Below are 21,916 nucleotides of genomic sequence, written 5' to 3'. Positions count from 1 at the left end.
AGTGCCTGTTCATATCCTTTGCCCATTTTTTAATTGGGTTATTTGTCTTTTTGTTGTTGAGGTTTTGCAGTATCTTGTAGATTTTAGAGATTAGACGGTAATCAGATTTGTCGTAGCCAAAAATTTTTTCCCAGTCTGTAGGTTGTCTTTTTTTACTCTTTTGGTAAAGTATTTTGATGAGCATATGTGTTTGGTTTTTAGGAGCGCTCATCACTGTTTTCAGATTTTTTGTACAGTACCACCTTTTTCAGGAACTATTCTGCATGGTCACTAGCTACCTTTCTCTGCTTAAACAGAAATATATCTCTATACCTAGAACTAGATATATAGTTAATATGTGTTAACTATGTATCTGCTGCTGTTTTTGGTCTGGAAGGATTTATTGGTTACAGAGAATAAACCATTTATTTTTTTCCAAGGTAGAATTTAAAAAAAAAAAATGTAAACAATGCATATTCCACTTCTTTTCCACACAGGACATTTAATCTTAAGATGTCATGTGACTCCTGTTGACCACCTGAAGGTCAGAAGTTATAACCATTCACATTTTAGAGTTGTAAAGGTCTTGAGAGATTACCTGATCTGATTTTTTTTTTGAAAAAATAATTGATAAATTGCACCCCAGAAGAATTAAACCACTTAACCCCGTTTCACAAAGATAGTGACCAGCTGAATCCACAACAGGTCTTCTTGATCCCAGACCTCTTTGTTTTTTTCACTGAAACATAACAACCTATGTTTTTAAAAATCTCCTCCTCCTAAACTCTGGTTTAGCTCTGCTGGTTTGATATCTTAGGTAAATGTAGAGAATCTCCAAGGGCTACTATATCTGAACATTGTTAATCATTAGTCTTTGTCCCCTCCCCTCTTCTCTAAGGTAGAAAGAAGTTTTTCTATGGTAGAAAAAAACTATCATAACCCTGTTTTTCCCCCAAGTTATACCTTCCAGCTAGATAAATTAGACCATATTATCATACTATCTTTCAAGTTCCTGTTACTCCCGGCTTCTTTCTTGGCCCTTCTGCTTGGTAAAGAATTTCAGTATCACATCTTTATCCATTTAAAGCCTTCTCAAACTGAACTCTTTTGCCACCCAATTATTATTTTACAATTTAGGACATAAGTATTAAAAGATTGTTATGTAACTTTTTGTTTTTAAATGTATTGCAGGGGAGAATTTGCTCTTTGGCTTGATGGAGATCTCTACCATGGAAGAAGCCATTCTTGTAAAACGTTTGGGAATTATACACTTTCTAAGAAGGAAGATTTCTTTATCCAAGACATTGAAATCTGGGCTTTTGAATAAATATAATGCTGTCTGTCTTAGCAAGATAATGCCCCAAACCTGACATGGACAAGCATTGTTTTGAAAGTTCAAGTAGCAATACAATGTAACATGTCACTAACGTTTTAAAATTAGTCCGTACACTATTCATTACAGCTATAATTTGTAGTTTATTTTTAAAATCATGTTTCTGTCCCAAAGTTCTTTAGGTTTAAACCGTGGCCAAGATCTATGTAGCATAACAGCTTGGGTATGGTCAGAATTTTGACATCATTTTGATCATAGTGACCGCCTCATCTACAATCCATGTTATCTCAATCTCCTAATAGGATGGTGCTCTTTTGTTGAACCTGTTTTGGTTTATTATTTTTTTAACAATATTGATTATTTACTAGAGTAGTCTAATTGGGGTACTGAGGGAATGGAGACTAGATAGATGTTACTTAATCACTATGAGGTTGGCACAGGTGACTTTTGGACATGCTCAAGTTAGTTATTATTATGAATGAGAACCACATGCCAAAATAATGCATACTCTGTAGACTACTGAGTTCTAGTTATAATTCACACTACAACATTTTTTTATTAATTTTGAAGGTATTCTCAACTTCATTTTACTAAAAATGAAATTTGAGGAGAATTCTGGTTGTAATAGACCACCGTGCACATGATCTGCAGGTTTGGGCATATGCTTTCATCATTGAATTATCTGATAAAGATTTATGAAATGACGAAGGAGAATGAGAACTTGATGATTCTATTGGATTTAATATATTAAGCAAGAAAATACAGTATTTACATATTTGTAGCTTAGCAGGGCATTATCATAAGTATAAAACTATGAAACAGATGCATATTTCTTCAATATTGTGTCAGATTAACTGTTTTATAGTTGTTTCAGCATTGTTGTGCACCAGCCCTCAAAATGTAGTTTATTCCTGTTCAAAAGGAAAAGAAAAATGTGATTTTTTAATTTAGTGGTATGTTATTAATTACCATTAGCATTTGCTCTTACAAAAGGGCAGTGATTATAGTTGACAATATTGTAACTCAGTAGACTTGTGGAATATGCAAACTTACTGTCAAGTGACCTCAAAAAAATAAAATATAGACTATACTAGTAGTACTTATCCTCTTTTGTAGGAATAATAAGCCATTGTGGCAATAATTCATCAGTTAATTTCAAGCTTCATGTTATGCAAAAAAAATCCACAAAACCCTGCTATTATACATGTGACAGTGACTTTGTGCTGAAATTTCAGCTATTCCAGATAAACATTGTATATTATCTTGTAAATTAATGTTTAAAAGTAGTTTTGTTCTCATAGAAAGTGTTGATTGCCAGGTTGCTTATAGCACTTTGAATTATTCTAAAAATGAAATTACAAGCCAAGTATGTTGGCTTAAGTAGTTTTAGTTGTATAGCACTTGAATATATTTAGTTCTTTTGAAAGTTTAAATAATTATCTAAAGAAAGCATAATGCTAACGGAAAAAAAAATCTGATGTTCTATTATAATATGCTATTGCTGAATATAAATAGAAATCCAGGGCATCATTTCCTTGTCTATGTAAAGCTCTCTCATTGTAAATTAGTAACGGTATATAGATTAAATGTTTACAATATAAGCAATTGTAAATAAATATATCAGTTTTTTTTCCTCTTTTAGTCTTCCACAGCAGTGTTATTGTCTTTGTGGAGTTGACTAACCACCAAAAAAAAAAAAATCCTGTAATTGATTGCAATTACAATAAGGTCATAGTGGTGTACACCAAATAAAATTAAATACATATATATACAAATTTGAGTTTGGATTTATTGAATATTAAATTACTTTCATAACCTAAGAAATCTTTGATTAAATATACTGCTATCTTCTGTGTATAAAAATGCTTTTAGTTGCCTATATTAATATGATGATGGTGGTGGTGATGGAAGGGTGCATCCCAGGTAAAAGTACAGCAATTTAAAAAATAAAGATGTGTGAGAGCACTTGGTGTGTGGGAGAGTGCAAATCAGTTGATATTCTAAAGTATGTTGCTTTCTTTTGGTGAAAGGCACATAGTAGAGGAAGTTCCGTGTCATTAAGAGTTTTGTTGTGTGCGATGCCAAGAAATTTAGATTTTTTTTTTTTTTTTTTTAACCCTATAGGAGCAATTAGGAACATTTGAGTGGAGGAATGATATGATCAAATTTGCATTTTAGGAAGATCTCTGTGGAAAATAGATTAGTAGAGAAAAAAAAAACTACAAACAAGGTGGCCAGTAAACAAGTTTGTTGTATAGTACAGAGAAAAAGTTATGAGACCTGAACGAGAATAGTACAGTGGTGATAAGGAGACATGGATTTGAAAGAAATTTAGGAATTAGGATTGATAGCATTTGGTTATTGACTGGATGTCAGAGAGAACAAGTTAAGGATAGCTGTCAAGTTTTTTACTTACAATTGGGCATATTGTTCATCAAGATGGGTGATGTACAAAGAAGAAACAAGAGGATGAGGAAATGACATTAGTTATGGACCTTATTATGGTATGATTTGAGAAACGAGATTAGGTTTGGGGCGGTAGGGGCATTTAATATTCCACTCTCATAGATAAGAAGATTTAAAAATCAACTACATACAGGTAGACATTGAAGCCATATCTTATAGATGAGATGCTCTTGGAGGTTATAGAATGAAGTGAAAAGAGGATGCTTGAGATAGAATTTGGGGGCATAGTTTTATTATGTGATAGGCAGACAAAAATGTTCTTAGCTTCCATCTCAAGAGACTAGAATAAGAACAGCAAATTAAAGCAAAAGAAAATAGAAGACAGACTGAGATAAAAATATGAGCAGAAATCACTGACATTAAAACTAAATGTACAGTACAGAACATCTCTGAAAATATTAATAAAATCATGAACTAGCAAGATTGATCGAGAAAAATAAATTACATTGTTGAGAGCTTAAAAGGAGACATCATTACAACCTTTAAACCTGTGAAAATTTTTGAATCAATAAACTTGACAGTCTAGGTGAAATTGAAAAATATTTTGGAAAACAATTTATTAAATCTGACCCAAGAAGAAATAAACATTTTGTATTACAAGAACTGACTCTGTTCATTTAAAAAAAAAAAAAATCTTCCCACAAAAATCCCAGGACCAGAAAGTTCCACTGGTTAATTCTTCTAAGTATGTAAGGAAGAAATACTATCAGTCTTACTCTTCCAAGGCCACACTTCTCAAATTGCTTTTTGAGGCTCGTACAACCTTGATACCAAAAACCTTACAATCCTTACCAAAAGGGAAAGTTACAGAACAGTTTCTCTTGTGAATATAGATAAAAGACTAAATAAAATATTAGCAAATCAAAAAAATAATATAAATTGGAAAGCAGGAGTAATTAAACATTTGAAAATTAGTGTCATTTAACAGAAAAAGGAAAAAATTACATAACCATCTTTATGGAAGCAAAATAAGTATTTGCTTAAATTTAATTAGCAAACTAGAAAGAAGGGAATCTTCCTTAATCTGATAAAATAATTATCCTTGAAAAAACATACAGAAAGCATCATACTTAATGGTGAATTATTGAAGCTTTCTCCTCAAGATAGGGCATAAGACAAAGTTAATGCCTTTCCCACTTCTATTTACTATTTAGCATTGTTCTGGAACTTCTAACCAGTGCAGTAAAGTAAGAAAAAAAGGCATAAGGACTGAGAAAAATTTAAATGCCATTTATAGATGGGATGATTGTGGATATAAAATCCTCAAAAGCATCAAACTATTAAGATTAATTAGTTGATTTAGCAGTGTCACTGAATACAGGTTCTATATTCAAAAAGCAACAAAAACTTCATTTCCTTCATTTTTCTGTACAAACAGCACATAGAAAGTGAAGTTTAAAAGGTACCATTTCTAATGCTATTGAAAACATCAGATGTAACAAAAGATGTGCCACACCTCTAAACCGACAACTAAAAGTTGTGACAAAGACCTAATAAGGAAGCATATACCATACTTCTGAATTGGAAGACAATATTGAAGGATGTCAGTTCTGTCCATTAGTCTATGACGTATTTGAGTTATGACAAACTGTACTTAATACTTCCTTTTTTTTTTTTTGGTGTGTCAGAAACCCTGGTGGCGTAGTGGTTAAGAGCGGCTGCTAACTAAAAGATGGGCAGTTCCAATCTACCAGGCAGTTCTACTCCATCCTATACGGTCACTATGAGTCGGAACCACCTCGACAGCAACAGGTTTTTCCTGTTGATAAGCAAAAGGTCAGCAGTTTGAATCTACCACCTGCTCCTTGAAAACCCTATGGGACAATTCTGCTCTGTACTATAGGGTTGCTATGAGTTGGAATCGACTCAACAGCAATGGGTTATCATTAGTAATTTTGCAGTGAAAGAAGTAGCTGAAGTTTTCTAAACTAAATCAGGGGCTGCAGTTGCTTGAAAATTCGGACCCAAACGATTGCTTTGCTGAAGTCGATAGGCAGATTCAGTAAGCAGTGAGATGTCCTTTTCCAGGGACTGATCCCTCCCAATAGCATGTCCCAAGTATGTGAGACATAGTCTCAGTATCTTAAATGGAACGTGAAAAATCACATCTGCATTAAGGGACAACTTTAGCATGGTCTAAATGGTCTTCTCCTCCTTTTCGACAGAGTGGTACAGCAGTCCTTTCCCGAGCATGAGTTCCCATTGACACACAATTTTAATTTACACAGAATTATTCCTATGTCATATGAGAAACAGCACCAGTATTCTTTTTATACCTATTGGTGGTAGTTACAAAAAGAAGGAACTAGAGTTTGGGAAGAGAAAGGAAAAAGCAGAAGGCAAACTATAGGTGTAGCCTCATTTTGCAGTACAGTGTGGAAAGAATAAACCTCATTCTCAGAACGTCCTTCTTAAGTGAGCAGAGGGATAAAAAGATGAACTTGGGAATCAGGAAGTCATAAAACTTTATAAAAGCTCATAAAAGTGTATAAACATAAAATTTTATAAAGACTGGAAGGCATCAAACATTTGAATGGAGGTCCAGAAAAAGGAAAAAAATACATTTCAACAGATTAAAAAAAAAACCTTTTAAATCAGATTGAAAATTTGGAAAAACAAAATCCTGAAGATTTGGAAATCAATTGTACAGCCCTCATTACTGGGAATTTAGAATTACCAGTGGTAAAATGCTATTGATAATATATTTATTTTATGTGCTATAATATTTTGATGACTAAAAAATAATAAAGGTTTTCATTAGCCCATTTGTGACCTGAGCTCCACTTACCTAGTTTTTGTCAAAATGTCCTAAATTTCTGAACTATGGATTTTCTTATCATGGACTTTTTTGTTGTTTGTTTGCTTTTTATTTGGTAAAATAAATGTAACGAAACATTTGCCAGTTCAACCATTTTTACATGTACAATTCAGTGAGATTATGTTCACCATGTTGTACAACCATCACCACTATCCATTTCCAATTTTTCAGTGCATCTTAGGCAATAATCATTTGGTTGATTAGGGAATATTTTTGGATTGCCAAACCTGGAAATAATAGCATGACAATTAAATGAAATATTTACTGTAGGAATAATGCACAATAAAGCAGAAAAAATCTACAAGCTGTAAGTATAACAAGCCAGCTCCTATCGATGATACTTACCTAACAAGGTACTTACCAGGATGTACCTGTCACGTGGAAGGCGTTTTCCTCTAGGAAAACTAGCTTTCTGGCTTTACAACCACATCTTACTCAGAGGAGTGTTAGTTAATATAAAGGCTGAAAGAGGACTTTTGACTCCATCCTCAAATTCAAACAAATTGAACTTCGAGTAATCTATGCCAGTGCCTGTACAAACTGTTACAGACTTGAATATATATAAAGGGAGCTCTTACTGATACTAGGAGAAACCCAAGTTGCACTCTATAGTTTTGTTGTATTTCAAACACAAGAAAGTGGCATTGTGGAATGTAACCTAAAAACAGCAGTATATAAACAAAAACAAAGTGCAAGAAAATTTTTTATTCTTGTGCCATTTGCCTTTAAATTTTGACATAGGTTTCACTGTTGTGATAGAAGTGTACATCTTATATGAAATTCTACTTTAGAAATATTGGTCATTAGTTTGTAATTTTGTAAATCTACTGTGGAAACAAAAATGTACGTTCTTTTAAGAAGATACATGAACTGTCAGTTTGAAAGAGTTATACATGAAAACAAATAATTTCTATAGTAGTTTAAATTGTGTTTTAAACTTAACACTTAACAATTGTGAATGCCTGTTATTTTAAGGTGTCACAATTTGATATTAATTAATTTAGTTAACACCAAAGTGCTGTAATATCAATGCATTTTAGTAACTTTTGTTGAATTCAGTAAGAATTATAAGCTTACATGTTTCAGTTTTTATAATTATACATATAAAAAAACAAACCCTTTGCAGTTCACTCAATTCTGACTCATAGCAACCTTATGAGTTAGAATTATTTAAAGTACATTAAATTTATTCATTAAACAAAAAGCTTGACAGCTAACAGATTGGTACCAATTTTTTCTCTGCCACTGCATTGCACAACTATTTTTTTACTTTGGCCGGATTAATATTGCTGTTTTATGACTTTCAGACATTTCGTGAAGTTTTCTTTGTTACAGCATGAAATTAAAATGTTTCAAACCTATTTCTAATTTGCCAGTTTACCAAGATTCTATGAGATTCCTCTACATAGAACATTCTGTTTCATCATAGAATTTTCTGTATTTCTCTTTCATTGTGCATTGACATAAATGTAAGCAGCATGATTTACTAAGGTTTTAAAAAAAAGATGCATTTCTCTGGGAAGTCCTACAAAGGCAGGTTAATTGGAATCTCCTGCCTCTGCTCTACTCTCAGAGTGAAAGTGAACACAACCACCTTCTCTGCTGGCTCTCAGAGCACCAGTGGTGTCTGTTTTTATGTGATCTGCTCAAATCACACAGAAGGAGGAAGGCTAACCCCTATGGGGAAACCTATTAAACACCAAGCCCATGGAGGAACTTCAACAATTTCAACATCTTATTTTAAAACTTAACTTTTTCTATATGCATTTTGTAAGTGATAACTATGATAAATACAATAGTACAAAGTCAAACTTCTTAGAATATTTTAAGTTTAGTTTTACCAAACTTAATGAAACTGTTTCTATTTCTTTTCCTACCTAAAAATAATGTTGCTATCATAATATGTTCTGTTGGCCTTTACCTAAAGTCAGTATTCTTCTTAGCTGTAATATTTGTTTAATTAAACATCTGTAATAATTTCTGCAATGAATAGCCAAGTATTTTTGCCTAAAAGAGTTAGTGGAATATCAATACTGTTATATACTAACGACATTGTGCTTTCTGAAATGCTTTATTGTGTGCTTTTCAAGTCTTCAAACGCCATAGAAATAGCACTAAAAAGTTTTTATGTAAAAATTGTTTAATATTTACTAACTTATCACAGAGTTTGCATTTTAATTGTTAATGCATTAGCATTTAGCATTAAGATAATAATGGGTCAAATTTGGCTTTTGTTATTGAAGGTTCACTCCAGTAGAGTAATCACAACACGGTCATCTCGGCCTTGCCATAACATTTCTCTTTCAAAGTCTACCAGTCCATGTTTCCTGGCCCGCATGAGAATGCCCACTACTTTATCTGAAATATGAGTGTATCTGTCAAAGAGGTCTCCAAAAGTAACCTGGATCTTGCCATCTGGTCTATGGTGAGCCATTGTGCGGATAAGGAAGCACATGTCCATAATTTCTCTGTAGATGTGCTCCTCAGCTCGCTTGGCCCTTTTGGCAGTTTTGGTTCCCTCCTTGGGTCGGCCATAGCCCTCATCTCCTTTGTGTAGGCGGGTGGACATGGCCAGCTGATAATCAAATTCTTCACTGAAAGGATTGAGCTTTTGGGATTGTACGTGTTCATCAGCCCACTGCTGCCATCTCCCTTTCAAGTTGCCCACTTGGCTGTATTTCTGTTGGGCCTTGCAGTTGAGTTTCTCTGTAAATCTGCTTGCCCTAAAAGGGGAGAAAGGGTGAAGAATCAAGATAATGATATTTTAACACCCAATTATTGCTTTCACTTTTTACTTCCTGCCTATATGCATTTTAATGTAAGTATAATTTTTTCATTATAAAAGAAATATAAATAATTCAAAAAATCTACAAATGAAGGAAAAATACAGTTTCACCGTTTTCATTAGTTCAGTGTATATATTCTACATTATTTTCTCTGAATAATAATGTTTTAAGCATTATAAAATATTAAACTCTTGAAGAAAAGAATCTTCCTTACACATAGTAATGCAAATGTGTGTATCTTGAAAGTTGTGTGTTAACTACATTTTAGAATTAGAATCTTATCTATGCATTAAAGGAATCCACTTAGAGGAATGCTGAGGCCTATTTATTTCCCAAGGGTAAGGCTTATACCACCACACACAATTGCAATATTCTCTCATATATAAATTTTTATATATGAATTTTTAATGACAGCATATTGATACTAGTATCAGTGATGCACCACTAACCTCAGAATATCAAGTTGTACAGATTGAAAACATCAGCTAGCAATAGTAACATTTATTGAACACTTATTATATGTTAGCTTTCTTCTGCTTTTCATTAATGTTCCCTACAACATCCTATGAGATAGGTATTAAATTCACTTCTCAGATGAGGAAACCAAGGCCAGAGAAGTAACATGCTTTAAGTCACAAAGCTCTTAAGTGTTAGAGCTGGGATTTGAACCAAAGTTAAGCCTGCTCCAGAGCCTGTGTTCAGAACTACTGTGTAATACTGTCCTAAATCAGTGACAGCGCTAAGATTCAAACCCAAAACTGTCTGAGGCCAAAATCACTCTTCTTTCCACTCATGCAATGATGCCACGGACACAGTTTCTAACAAATGAATGTGTGTTTCAAACCTGAGTCTGTCCTTGGAATTTGGAATGCATGTTCCTATAAAAAACAGAACTGAAAAGTATAGGCCAGTAATGTTATGAAAGTGTAGGCCTAATTATAAAATGTGCAGAGTTTGCCTTTAAGAGACTTCCCTGTCATTTTTGTATCTCCCATGAAAACCCGCCGCGGTCAAGTCAATTCCTACCCATGGCGACCCTACAGACAGGGTAGAACTGTCCCACAGGGTTTCCAAGGGGCGGCTGGTGGATTCAAACTGCTGACCTTTTGGTTAGCAGCCAAGCCTCTTAATCACTGTGTCACCAGAGTTCCATCCCCCGCCAACCTCCTAGTTATTTTTCCCACTTCTCTTTGCCGTCACGGGTAAACCATGAACTCTTGTCTTGGATTTGTACTCCTCATCCTCACAAGTAGCCCACCCTCCTCCACCCTCACACCAAGTGGCATCATTACTGGAAGCATTGGATTTGGAAATGTAGTGTTGAAACTACTTACGTGAACGGAACGCCTGTCCTTGCTATTTGGACTCTCACAATTTGATGTTCAAAACACAAGAAGAAACCAGATTTGGACATCCTTCACAATCAAACTCATTTCCTGAAATCTGGTTATCGGAATGGAGGAATCAAATAGATGTGAACTGGGAGGAATTTGGGTTAGCGTTTTTTTCCCAAGAGGAATGACATCCACTAGATGGCGAGCTTTCATTAAGTTCTCATGCTCTTGTGTTTCTTAACTCCTAGCGCTCTGCTGCTAACGAAAGGTTGGCGCTTTGAAAGGCACCCTGGCGGCACCGTGGTTAAGAGCTCCGCCGCTAACGAAGCCGCGGTTCGAACCCACCAGCCGCTCAGCGGGAGAAAGAAGAGGCAATTAGCTTCCTTAAAGATTACAACCGTGGAAACCCTATGGGCAGTTCTACTTTGTCATACAGGGTCCCTAAGAGTAGGAATCAATTTGACAGCAACGAGTTTGGTTTCAGTTAGTTGCTAGACTCAGCTTAATCCTTACAGTAAAACTCAAACTGGGAATACAGTATAACACTATGATTCATTGTAGTCATCAGGAAACCAAACTCATTGCCGTCGAGTCGATTCCAACTCATGGACCAAAAACAACCGTGTATGACAAAATTACATGGAAAATAAAGCCGCATACGAAACATGTATATGCAGTCATTATATATACATACGAAAAAATACTAAGAGGAAGTACACCTTGCATGGGTATTTTCTTTTCTTCTAAACATTCTGTATTGTTTCTATATTTTTATTTTAAAAAGTCTGAAAGTATCAGGTTTAAATCGTGTTAGAACGTCTTATACCCTGAAAATCTTCTTGGTCAATGAAGCTAAGACTCAATATACCAGTTTATCTTGTTTTGTTTTTTTTTTTCAATTTAAATTGTTAAGTAAAAATGTGAGTAATAGTTTAGGGTAAGCATTAGAAAAACAATCTAGTATAAATTTAAAGAAAGCAAAGCAATACTCAATGACTGACATCTCACCCATGTTTTAGAATAGCAATATTTAATCCCGATAAACAGAAAATATTGAAGTTGTCAAGGATGTCATTTTACTTAAATCCGCAATCAATACCCATGGAAACAGCAGTCAAAAAAATCAAACGATGTATTGCACTGGGCAAATCTGCTGCAAAAGATCTCTTTAAAGTGTTAAAAAAACAAAGAGATCACTTTAAGGACTAAGGTGCGCCTGATCCAAGCCATGCTATTTTCAATCACTTCATACGCATGCATGTGAAAGCTGGACAGTGAATAAGGAACACTGAGAAAGAATTGATGCCTTTGAATTATGGTGTTGGTGAAAAATATTGAATATACCATGGAATGCCAGAAGAACAAACAAGTCTATCTTGGAAGAAATACAGCCAGATGCTCCTTAGAAGGGAGGATGGAAAGACTTCATCTTACATACTTTGGACATGTTATCAAGAGGGACCTGTCCCTGGAGAAAGAAATCATACTTGCTAAAGTAGAGGGTCAGGGAAAAAGAGGATGACCCTCAACGAGATGGACTGACACAGTGGCTGCAACAATGGGTTCAACATAGCAACGATTGTGAGGATGGCGCAGGAATAGGCAGTGTGTCATTCTGTTGTACATGGGATCACTATGAGTCAGAACCAACTCGACAGCACCTAACAATGACAACAATCTTGACCTACCTTCTTAGTCTCCTCATTTTTACTAAACAAATTTTCCTATAATCAATCAAAAATATTTTCCCCATCCTTCTATGTGCAAGGTAACTAATTCTACTAAATGTTACAAGCAATCCATCTTGGAAAGTCTAGCTTTATTCACTGAAAAAAGATTCTGAAAATTAGTTCTTATCTGTCAACTCTAAAAATGACATCAGTTTGAGTGCTGCTTTCTTATCTGAATAGGGCTGTTTAGCAAAATGATGAGAATATCATTCCAATTGCATATTGGAATCAATTTTTTTTAGTAATAAATTACAACGGGCAAATTATTAAATATGAAATAAAACCTACAGGAAATAAAAGTTCTAGAAGGTATATTTCAAACCCAACCAAGCTCAACGGCACTAAAACATTCTTCAGTAGGTGCTCTTCACCCAAATCAACAACTTCAAAATGTCATGGGCCTAGAGGCAAGTTTTTCTGGTCTACGTCTTGAATCTGTGTGAAGAAAGTAGAGATCTGCTAGTGCTGCCTCACTCATAGATCTCCTGCAGAGGGTGCATTTCTCCTCCTTATCCAGGCACCCTTCTCAATCAGTAAAGCAAGGGATTTCTGCCACCCTTCCCAACAGCATCTCAGAGAAATGCTGGGATGAGTTTTTTTCTCTTTGCATTGGTTTGCTTGCTTTTCCCCACAGGACATGTAGCTAATTTGATTAAAGGAAGCATGGCATCCATTGAGTCACATCAGAAGCATGGTAGCATGATGACTATATTCAAAAGGCCGTGTGAACATCTCTGATCAGCTGTTATGCTCTGTATTATGTTATCAACTGTTATGCTCTCTATTATGTTATCAACTAGATTGAGAGCCAGGCCTATGATTCTCTATGCAGTTAGCTTGTAATTGTCCTTACAGTCTATGGAAAGGGTTCCAAGCTCTATAATTGGGTGTAGGTAGTAGGAAGCCATACTTTTGCCTCCATTTTTAGCTAAGTTCATCGATACAGTTGTGCTAAACCACTGCACTTTGGAAGTTAATGGGATTTCATTAATTAAGCTGATGCTTTCATTTCCATTTTATTCCCAGAGTCTGTTCTCTAACTTGAGAGGCAGTCTAACATAGTGGTTAATAACACCGGCTCTGCATCAGACTTCCCAACTTCACCACTTAATAGCTGTGTGTTTTGGATAAGTTTTTCAGTTCCTTTATCTATAAAACGGCACCCTCAAGCTCAACAATTACTTTATTTATTTATTTATTTTTACTAATTAGAATTTGGAAGAGAGGATGGGTGAGTGATTGGCATTTTAATCTTCCATCTTTACTTTGTGGGAGAGGGAGTTAATTCCCTTAGTCTAAAGGAATAGGACTGAAGGAGTACAGTTACAAAATCAAAAGGCTGAATATTTAAAACATAAAATATAAACCATTTTCACAGCAAAACCACTATCGGTAAAAAAAAATTGTGTACTTTTTTTTACAAAACCTGAGTCATTTGTTTCTATTATCCATGGAACGTCTTAACCACCAAGAAAACTCTTTCTTTCTTTCTGCTTAAACATCCATGACACATAATGTTTTCGCTTTTGGGGATATGGGAGAAAGAGAGAATGGTGCCTGTATTAAAAAATAAGCGAACAAAAAACCCTTTCATATTGGCTTGCTCAGTAATGCCAGTTTCTATCTCTCAAGCAATAATGATAGTCCCATCAGACAAGAAGTCCCATTAGGCTTCTTGTGAAATTTCCTGAGCACAAATAGAATTACCATTGACATTGAAAGCTGCTGTTGCTATATACAGCATTCTGGTACCCTGTGTACTCTAAGACGGGGGGAAAGGAACCAAAGTAGGAAAGAAGAAATTTAACTTGACGAGTCCTCTTCCTCCCATCCTCATCCCAAAGAGCCAAGCTCCTTGCATCAGGAAGAGCCTGATCCCACACATTATAATAGATACAGTATATTAAGCAACTCCTCTGGATCCATTGTTTTACATACATAATATCATAGTAACTATGAAATATGACCGAGCATATCCTTTTTTTAGATGAGGACACAGGATTTGCCAAATAACCATAATTCAAATCTAATTGTCTTTTATTCCAAGCTTATGTACTCTCCATCACACTGTGAAGGTGCCCACATACATGCCTGACATCAGAAACCTTGAGAAGTGTCCTGTGTGCCAGTCTCCACTTCTGAGTGAGGCAGTTTAGATTAGTGGTCAAGAGCATGGGCTCCAATGCCAGAATGCCTGGGTTCAAATGCATGAGCTATATAATCTTAAGTTCCCTAATATTTCTGTGTCTCATGTTCACATCTATAAAATGAGGAGAAAAATTGTACCTGCCCCATGAGAATGTTGCCAGGATTAAATGAATCAATATATGAAAACTGCTTAGACAAGTGACAAAGAAGAGTCCAGCTCTATCATGTGTGGGGGATTGACACCAACCCTTATCTCCCTGTTGTTGTTAGGTGCCATCAAATTGAATCCAACTCATAGTCACACAGTGTGACAGAATATAACTGCCCCATAAGGTTTCCTAAACTGTAATCTTGGTGGCAAGGATCCCTGGTGGTGCAGTGGCTACGTGTTAGGCTGCAAACCGAAAGGTTGGCAGTTCGAACCCACCAGCTGCTCCCCGGGAGAAAGATGTGGCAGTCTGCTTTTGTCAAGATTACAGCCTTGGAAACCCTTTGGGGCAGTTCTACTCTCTCCTATAGGGTTTCTATGAGTCGGAATTGACTCCATGGCACTAGCTTTGGGTTTTGGTAATCTTGGTGGCACAATGGTTAAGCACTCGGCTGCTAACCAAAAGGTCAGCAGTTCTAACTCACCAGCTGCTCCAAGGGAAAAAAGGCCTGGTGATATGCTCCCGCAAAGAAGCCACATGGGGCAGTTCTACTCTGTCATATATGGTCGCTATGAATCTGAATCAACTCCATGGCACACAACAACAATCTTTACAGAAGCAGATAGTCAAGTCTTTCCGCTATGGAGCCACTGGGTGGGTTCCAACTGCTGACTTTTTTTAGTAGCCAAGCACTTAACCATTGCACCACCAGGGCTCCCTCTCATCTCCCAGCTTCTGGCCAATTCAGAATGTGCCAACAATCCTTATTCTGTTGGATTCTATTATTCCATTTCTATTATCTCCTCTGTCCCTCAAAAATCCACAGGGCTGGAAATTAAGACTATAGTTCCTTATGTTCTGGTAAAATAGTTACTTCTGATCATGAATTACTATATAAACGTAAAAACAAAGCAAAACAAAACCTGTTGCGACCCTATAAGACAGAGTAGAACTGCTGTATAGGTTTTCAAGGAGTGGCTGGTGGATTCAAACTGTCGACCTTTTGGTTAGCAGCTGAGCTCTTAACCACTTCGCTAATGTAAGTAAAGCATAAATCAAAATCCTCAGCACGCCCTCAAGGCACCACGTGAGGATTAGCACCATGCTGGGTTTCAAAACACTGCATTTGGAGTCAGGCAGATCTCAGTTTAGTGAAGTCACCTAACTAACTTACTAGGTCACCTTCCTAAGTTTCAGCAGGATAATACCTATCTCACTGAATTGTGAGCATGAAAGAGACAGTGCATACAAAATTCCCAGCACAGTACATGCCACACACTAAATGTATGACAGACCTAAGAGTGCCATTCTATTTTTCCTGGAAAAAAAAAAAAAAAAAAAAACCGTTGCCGTTGAGTTGATTCCAACTCATGGGGTTTTCAAGGAGCGGCTGGTGGATTTGGACTGCTGACCTTTTGGTTAGCAGCTGAGCTCTTAACCACTGCGCCAAAAGCTCACAATATATAATAGTTCTACTTCTATCAAAACAGTTTTAAAGTCACAAACTGTATGACAGCTTTCTGTTAAATACAGTAACCAATTTTGTGTTATTTCTGGTTGCTTCATTAAATCCATTGTGTCGATTCCAATTCACAGCAACCCAATAGGACAGAGTAGAACTGCCCCATAGGGTTTCCAAGGAGCAGCTGGTGGATTCAAACTGCCCACCTTTTGGTTAGCAGCTGTAGCTCTTAACCACTGTGCCACCAGGGCCCTGGATGCTTCATTAGCCATTGGAAACACATCTACACATCTAACTGTTCCCAGAAGGCATCTGTTTATAAGCATCATGACATCAGGGTCTTCTTCATGTTTTGATGCCTTGTGGTTGCAGAGTGAGATATTCTAACTTTATATTATAAGTGGAGCGGTTGTCTAAAATAAAGCATGTGTTTCTTGACTGAATAAATGGTTTAGTTTGAGTCAGTGTGTATATGTGTGTGTGCATTTGTATGACAATGAAATGTTTTAGGAAAGTGATATTTTAATTACCTAGCTTTAGTAGCATCTCTGTCTGCTGACAAATAGCAAATTTTTTTTTTTTTGTGAAGTTTGAAAAGTTGCTAAATAGTAGAATCTATATGAGTAATAATAGCTTTCATATACTGAGCATATGTGGCAGGCACTGTGGTAAGTTTTGGGGAGCCTTAATCTCATTTACTTGTCCCAATAGGACAGAACCTATTCCAAAGGATTACTATTCCCATCATTTTACAAATGAGGAAATCGGCTCAGTAAAAGAGCAGAGCTGGGATTTGAACTTGAGTCTGCCTGGTTCCAGAGCCCACTCTCAGTTTAGACAGTCACCCATCTGTTTACAGAGTCATAGAGCTCTGTGTTCTGTGCACGCTATTTGGGTAGAAGTATCTCCTGGTGATATTATAGACTGATCTGGGCCAGGATAAGATGTCCCCAATCAGTCTATCAGCAAGCACTTTTTTCTCCAGAAAAATAAGCCAATTTGTTACTCATTATATAAATGACCTAAAATTCACCTAAAACAGACACCCCTCTCTGTTGGCTTCATCCTTATTGAGGCTAAAACTTGGGTGTTCAGTTCAAAACAGAAAAGAGAAACAAAGTAGTATGGTCCTTGTCTGAGGATGGCACTGCTTTTTTAGCTCAAGGGCGTGTCCCCATGTGACCCTCACTGTTTGCCCAATCTTGGAGATTCTCACTCTAACTTTGGTAGTATTTCCCTGTTCTCTTGGTTCCCAAAGCTGGTTGGGGCTAAAGTTAACAATCTTGGTATAAGGCAGAGTAGTCCCTGGCTGGTGCAAATGGTTAACTCACTTGGCTGCTAACTGAAAGGTGGGAGGTTCAAGTCTACCCAGAGATGCCTTGTAAGAAAGGCTTGGCTATCTACTTCCAAATGATCAACCACTGAAAACCCTATGGAACATAGTTCTACTCTGACACACACGGGGTTGCCATGAGTCAGAATGAACTCGACAGCAACTGGTACTAAGGAGCAGAAGAGTGCATTCACTTACTGGGAGGGCAAGGGGCGTTTGATTCTGATAGCAGCCACCTGCTCTCTTTCCTCCTCAGGCCGCTCCTCCGTCTCCCCTCCGTAGCCACTGTCCTCTGTGTCTATGCTGTCACTCCTCCACCTGGGTTCATCCTGTTCCATCTCTTTCCAGCCTTTGGTTAGTTCAGACACCAGGTTGCCACACTTCCTCCTCCGCACTGGGGAGACATGGCTGTAGAGGATTCTGTCGATGTCGTCTTCTGGCTGCCCAGATTCAAGCAAGTCACCGTCCTTCTCGTACCTGTGGCTGAGGTGGCTCATGTCCCCTCTTCTCTCATAAGCCTTGCTGACAACCGTTTTGGTCACCTCTTTCTGTTTGATAGTGGAGACTTTAGAGGCTCCCTCTGAGCTTTGTTCATCTCCATGTCCCTCTGGCTGTTGGGATGGAGACTTTAGGACACTGTGACCTTTCTGGAGAGGAGTGGGATGTATCACCCGTTTAGGGACTTGGGTTGAGTCCTGGGTCCCTCCAGGCATCCATCCTGCAGGCTCCTGGGCCTGCTTGATGCTGTTCTCATTTGCCCACTGCTGCCAACCTCGGGCCAAGTTGATTACCAGGGAGGCTGTGCGTACCTTCCGGAGGGTCCTCTTGGCTGGCCCTTCCTCCGTTTTCTTCTCTCCTGGAGCCATGCTGCCCTTCTCTTCTCTGCTGATAGCCTGGGCACTGGCTGAAATGAGTGCAGTCTGGTGAAGTGCCTGGGATTTAAATAGAAGCAGGGTGTGGGGTGGGAAGGAGAGCTTGGTGACGGTGGAAACTATGTTAAGCATTTCTTGCCAAGATGTGGTGCCTTCATTCTGACACTGTTCTTTTTTAAACTCTGACGGCTCCAGTTTCATCATGGCAGAGGGACATCTCTACTGGTAAAGGATGGTGATATGCTCACTCCCTTCCTTCTCCAAGTGCCAGAGTGGAAATTACTAGATCTGATCATGTTCGCAGTCTTAAGCTTTTCTCGACCTTAAAATGTGCTCCTACCATTAATAGCATACAATACGTGCACAAATTGTGCTAGGAACATCGTAGGCTTGTTCTCTTTGAATGTCAATAGTACTCTGTGTAAGTCTTAATTAGCCCCATTTTGTAGATGAGTAAAATAAACTGTGACTTCCTACAGCTAGTAAGATCTGAGATTCAAACCCAGACCTGTCTGATTCCAAAGCTGTGCTTTTGCCACTACAAAATGTCATCTTCCACTCCAGTTATCAAAGAGCCTAAATTGCCCTTTTCTTTTGTCTTCAACTCTTGTTAGAAATAGTCATCTCATCCAACTTTTATTTTCCAGATGAGAAAACAGAAGCCCAGTTAAGTGAAGAGACCAAGGCCCAGATAGTTAGAGACTAGTTTTCTAGCCCTAGATTTGATTTATTGTATTGACAGGCCACATTAATATACAAGAGGATAATAAATTTCTGATCCAATCATTAAAAAGTTTTAAATTAAAAGAGCTGTGTACACATTGAATTTCAGAGATTATTTTTACAATACGTCTTTTTAAATATTTTGTAAAAAGAAAAGACTGTTTATTTAAAGACAAAATAAATTAGAAGTTTTTAATAGCAAAACCTTACTTAGCTGGCCTTCGGGTTCATGGAAACAAAGCCACCTTTTCAATCTTAAAATAAAGCCTGAAATACAACATTGTTTAAAAAGGTCTGCAAAGATAGGTCATTTGGACAGAAAAAAAGAAAAAAACACCTATGAAGTGTAATAACCATTTCTGTCTAGTCAATTCCAACTCATAGCAACCCTATAGGACAGAGTAGAACTGCCCCATGGGGTTTCCAAAGAGTGGCTGGTGGATTTGAACTGCCTACCTTTTGGTTAGCAGTTGAGCTCTTAACCACTGTGTCATCAGGGCCCATGAAGTGTACTAAGCCAAATAAAAAAATGCTGGGGGCTCAGCACTCTCAGCACTGAATAACTCTTAAAGTAAGACAAATAAGAGAATTTTTAAAAGTATAACACCTCTGTAGTCTTTAAAACTCTATCCTTTCCTCCAATCTTGACATGCAGTTAACCATACTGATTGAAAACCACTGTCAAAGGGTATATTAAAAAAGTATGAAAGTTAATTATTTCTGATGGTGAGATATTTATTTTGAAAAAAAAAAAATGTTGATGTCAGTTTTCCGTAACGTAGGTCATTTACCTCCTAGGATTAAAACAATATGGGAAATTATTTAATTATCTAGAAATCTGTAGATGTGTTTTGAGAGTTTAGCAGCATCTTATAATGTTAACAGAGGCCCAGCAACACAGAGGCAAAATCGCTCTTGAATAAGTAAGAGGAAATTGGATCACAAGGAAAGAAAACTATTACAAATAAAGATTTGAATCTAAGTCTGAAATTTCTGGCATTCCTTCTGCAGACTGCAGGCTGGTTCCTGTCCGATTCCCTTCATCCCACTTGGAAGGCCTTTGGGAGGAATGGGGTTCCTCAGAGATGCCCATAAGCTTAGCCCAAGATCAGGCTAATTTATAACTTTCAAAGGGATTTTTCTGCTTCCTTGCCCATACTTGCTCCACATTCAAATCTGATAGAGGGAGAAGGAATGCAGACAGCAAGGTGTTAATAATCTTTCACATATTAATAGGTATCAGCTGCCTAGGGTACAGGACTGTCAGCAGATGGTCCTTGCAAAAAACAGAGGCAGCTTCTTAAAGAATGTGGCCATTCCTTCTGGTATTTCACCTCCGATGCAACTGTGGTCCTTCATTCATACTTTCACATGAGAAAGCATAGAGTCCTTTTCCTCCTCAGGCCTATTTTGGGCCTTTCTTCCCTAAGGCAAGGTCTACATGCTACCTACTGGGCATCTTTTTTGGGGGGGAGGGGGGAGGGGACCTGGTGGCACAGTGGTTAAGTGTTTGGCTGCTAACCAAAAGGATGGCAGTTCAAATACACGAACTCCCTGGAAACCCTATGGGACAGTTCTACTCTGTCCTATAGGGTCGCTATGAGTTGGAATCAACTGCACGGCAGTGGGTTTGGTTTTTTGGTTTTGGGCATCTTTTGATTACCATAGAAATGCTATGCTCTCTTTCTCAACCTAAATCAAGAAATTTGTCACAAGTGTGAAAGTGTTTTGAAAAAAAAAAACAGAGATGTTATTTGATTATATGAATAATACCAGAGAGGGAGGGGTTGTTGTTCTCTGCATGATAGATAGGGAACTCAGGTAGAGCCAACTCTCATAACCAGCTATATAATCTTACTAAAGAGACTATCGAAACCTACATAACGTAATAAGTCCTTTACTTGCTTAGTTTCAGAGAAGTGGTCATGAAAGACTTCAAATGAGAGAGAAAAAGATCCTCCATTGTTCATAAAGTGCCTACAATGAGCAGGTCACTATGATAGACAATATCGGTGGGAGTATAAAGCTGAACAAAACCAAACCTTTTTTCAAAGTTTTCCCAATCTATCCATGACAGGAAATACATACAACTGCCTTCAATAGTTTGGAGGTTTCCACATTAGAAATATAAATAGTCTTATGGGAGCATTGAGCAAAGGGTGATTGATTTTATTGGAAGGACTTCACAGAAATGGTGAGCTTTTGTCTGGACCTTAAGAGACAAAGAGGGTTTTACAAGGTAGAACAAGGGCACTATAATCTAAATAAATAACATGAACAAAGTTGTAAAAGCATGAAGATAAATGGTACATTTAGAGACCTTATAATGGACCAGAGTAAAGGTCACAAACTCAAATGTCTACAAGGTCAGGCAGGTACCTTAAATGCATGAGGTGAGTTGGGCTGGGGACACAACATGGGGTAGCAAAGACCATGAGCAACTCTTGAAATAATTTTACAAGAGAACTAAGAGATGTCAGTTTTTACATGAACTTTCCCAATTCTTTAAATGTTGACGGTTAACACACACACACACATACACATCACACTCTATGTGCACTGGGTGAACCAACATGGTGCATCAGATTCTGCAACATGGACCAGATTCTGCTGAGAGCCCCTAATGTATTACATTTGGAGAAGAGCATACAGTGTTTACAAGGTATGGAAAAGGGGCCAGGGAGTGGTAGTCGATGTCTTTGAAGAAGAGCTTTGAAGCCTTGTGAAGAAAGGCTTGCTAAGGAACTGGTGTTCTATCATGTGGGGCTCAGAGCATCACTGAA

At 37.3% G+C, this 21,916-nt stretch overlaps 2 protein-coding genes across 4 annotated transcripts in view; one reads left to right on the top strand and one right to left on the bottom strand.

Annotated features, from left to right (window-relative positions):
• OXR1 (oxidation resistance 1) overlaps window positions 1-3,428 on the top strand; it is a 99,194-nt gene extending 95,766 nt beyond the window's left edge. For 2 of the 3 annotated variants that reach the window (XM_004370698.1, XM_023725989.1), the window contains one exon: window positions 1,171-3,081. In XM_004370698.1, the coding sequence (XP_004370755.1) occupies window positions 1,171-1,306 (136 nt within the window). In that variant the 3' untranslated portion in view covers window positions 1,307-3,081. Of the gene's footprint in view, window positions 1-1,170 lie in introns of all 3 variants that reach the window. The other variant, XM_004370699.2, reaches the window with a different exon arrangement.
• A 2,153-nt stretch (window positions 3,429-5,581) lies between these two features.
• On the bottom strand, window positions 5,582-18,448 carry ABRA (actin binding Rho activating protein). Its single transcript, XM_004370694.2, has 2 exons — window positions 17,737-18,448; window positions 5,582-9,319 (listed from the first exon to the last, which is right to left on the bottom strand). Exons 1-2 carry the CDS (start codon window positions 18,402-18,404, stop codon window positions 8,842-8,844), a joined length of 1,146 nt encoding a protein of 381 aa, XP_004370751.1. The 5' UTR covers window positions 18,405-18,448; the 3' UTR covers window positions 5,582-8,841.
• Window positions 18,449-21,916: the final 3,468 nt, after the last annotated feature.

The sequence above is a fragment of the Trichechus manatus genome, unplaced genomic scaffold (assembly GCF_000243295.1).
Source record: "Trichechus manatus latirostris isolate Lorelei unplaced genomic scaffold, TriManLat1.0 scaffold00009, whole genome shotgun sequence".
NCBI classification, from domain to species: Eukaryota; Metazoa; Chordata; class Mammalia; order Sirenia; family Trichechidae; genus Trichechus; species Trichechus manatus.
This window is presented reverse-complemented; position numbering and strand designations above follow the sequence as displayed.

Coding starts and splice junctions, on each gene's coding strand:
- ABRA (XM_004370694.2), bottom strand. CDS start 18,404: ATGGCTCCAGGAGAGAAGAAAACGGAGGAAGGGCCAGCCAAGAGGACC. Junction 9,320..17,736: donor AAACGCCCCTTGCCCTCCCA/GTAAGTGAATGC, acceptor CTCCCCTTTTAG/GGCAAGCAGATTTACAGAGA.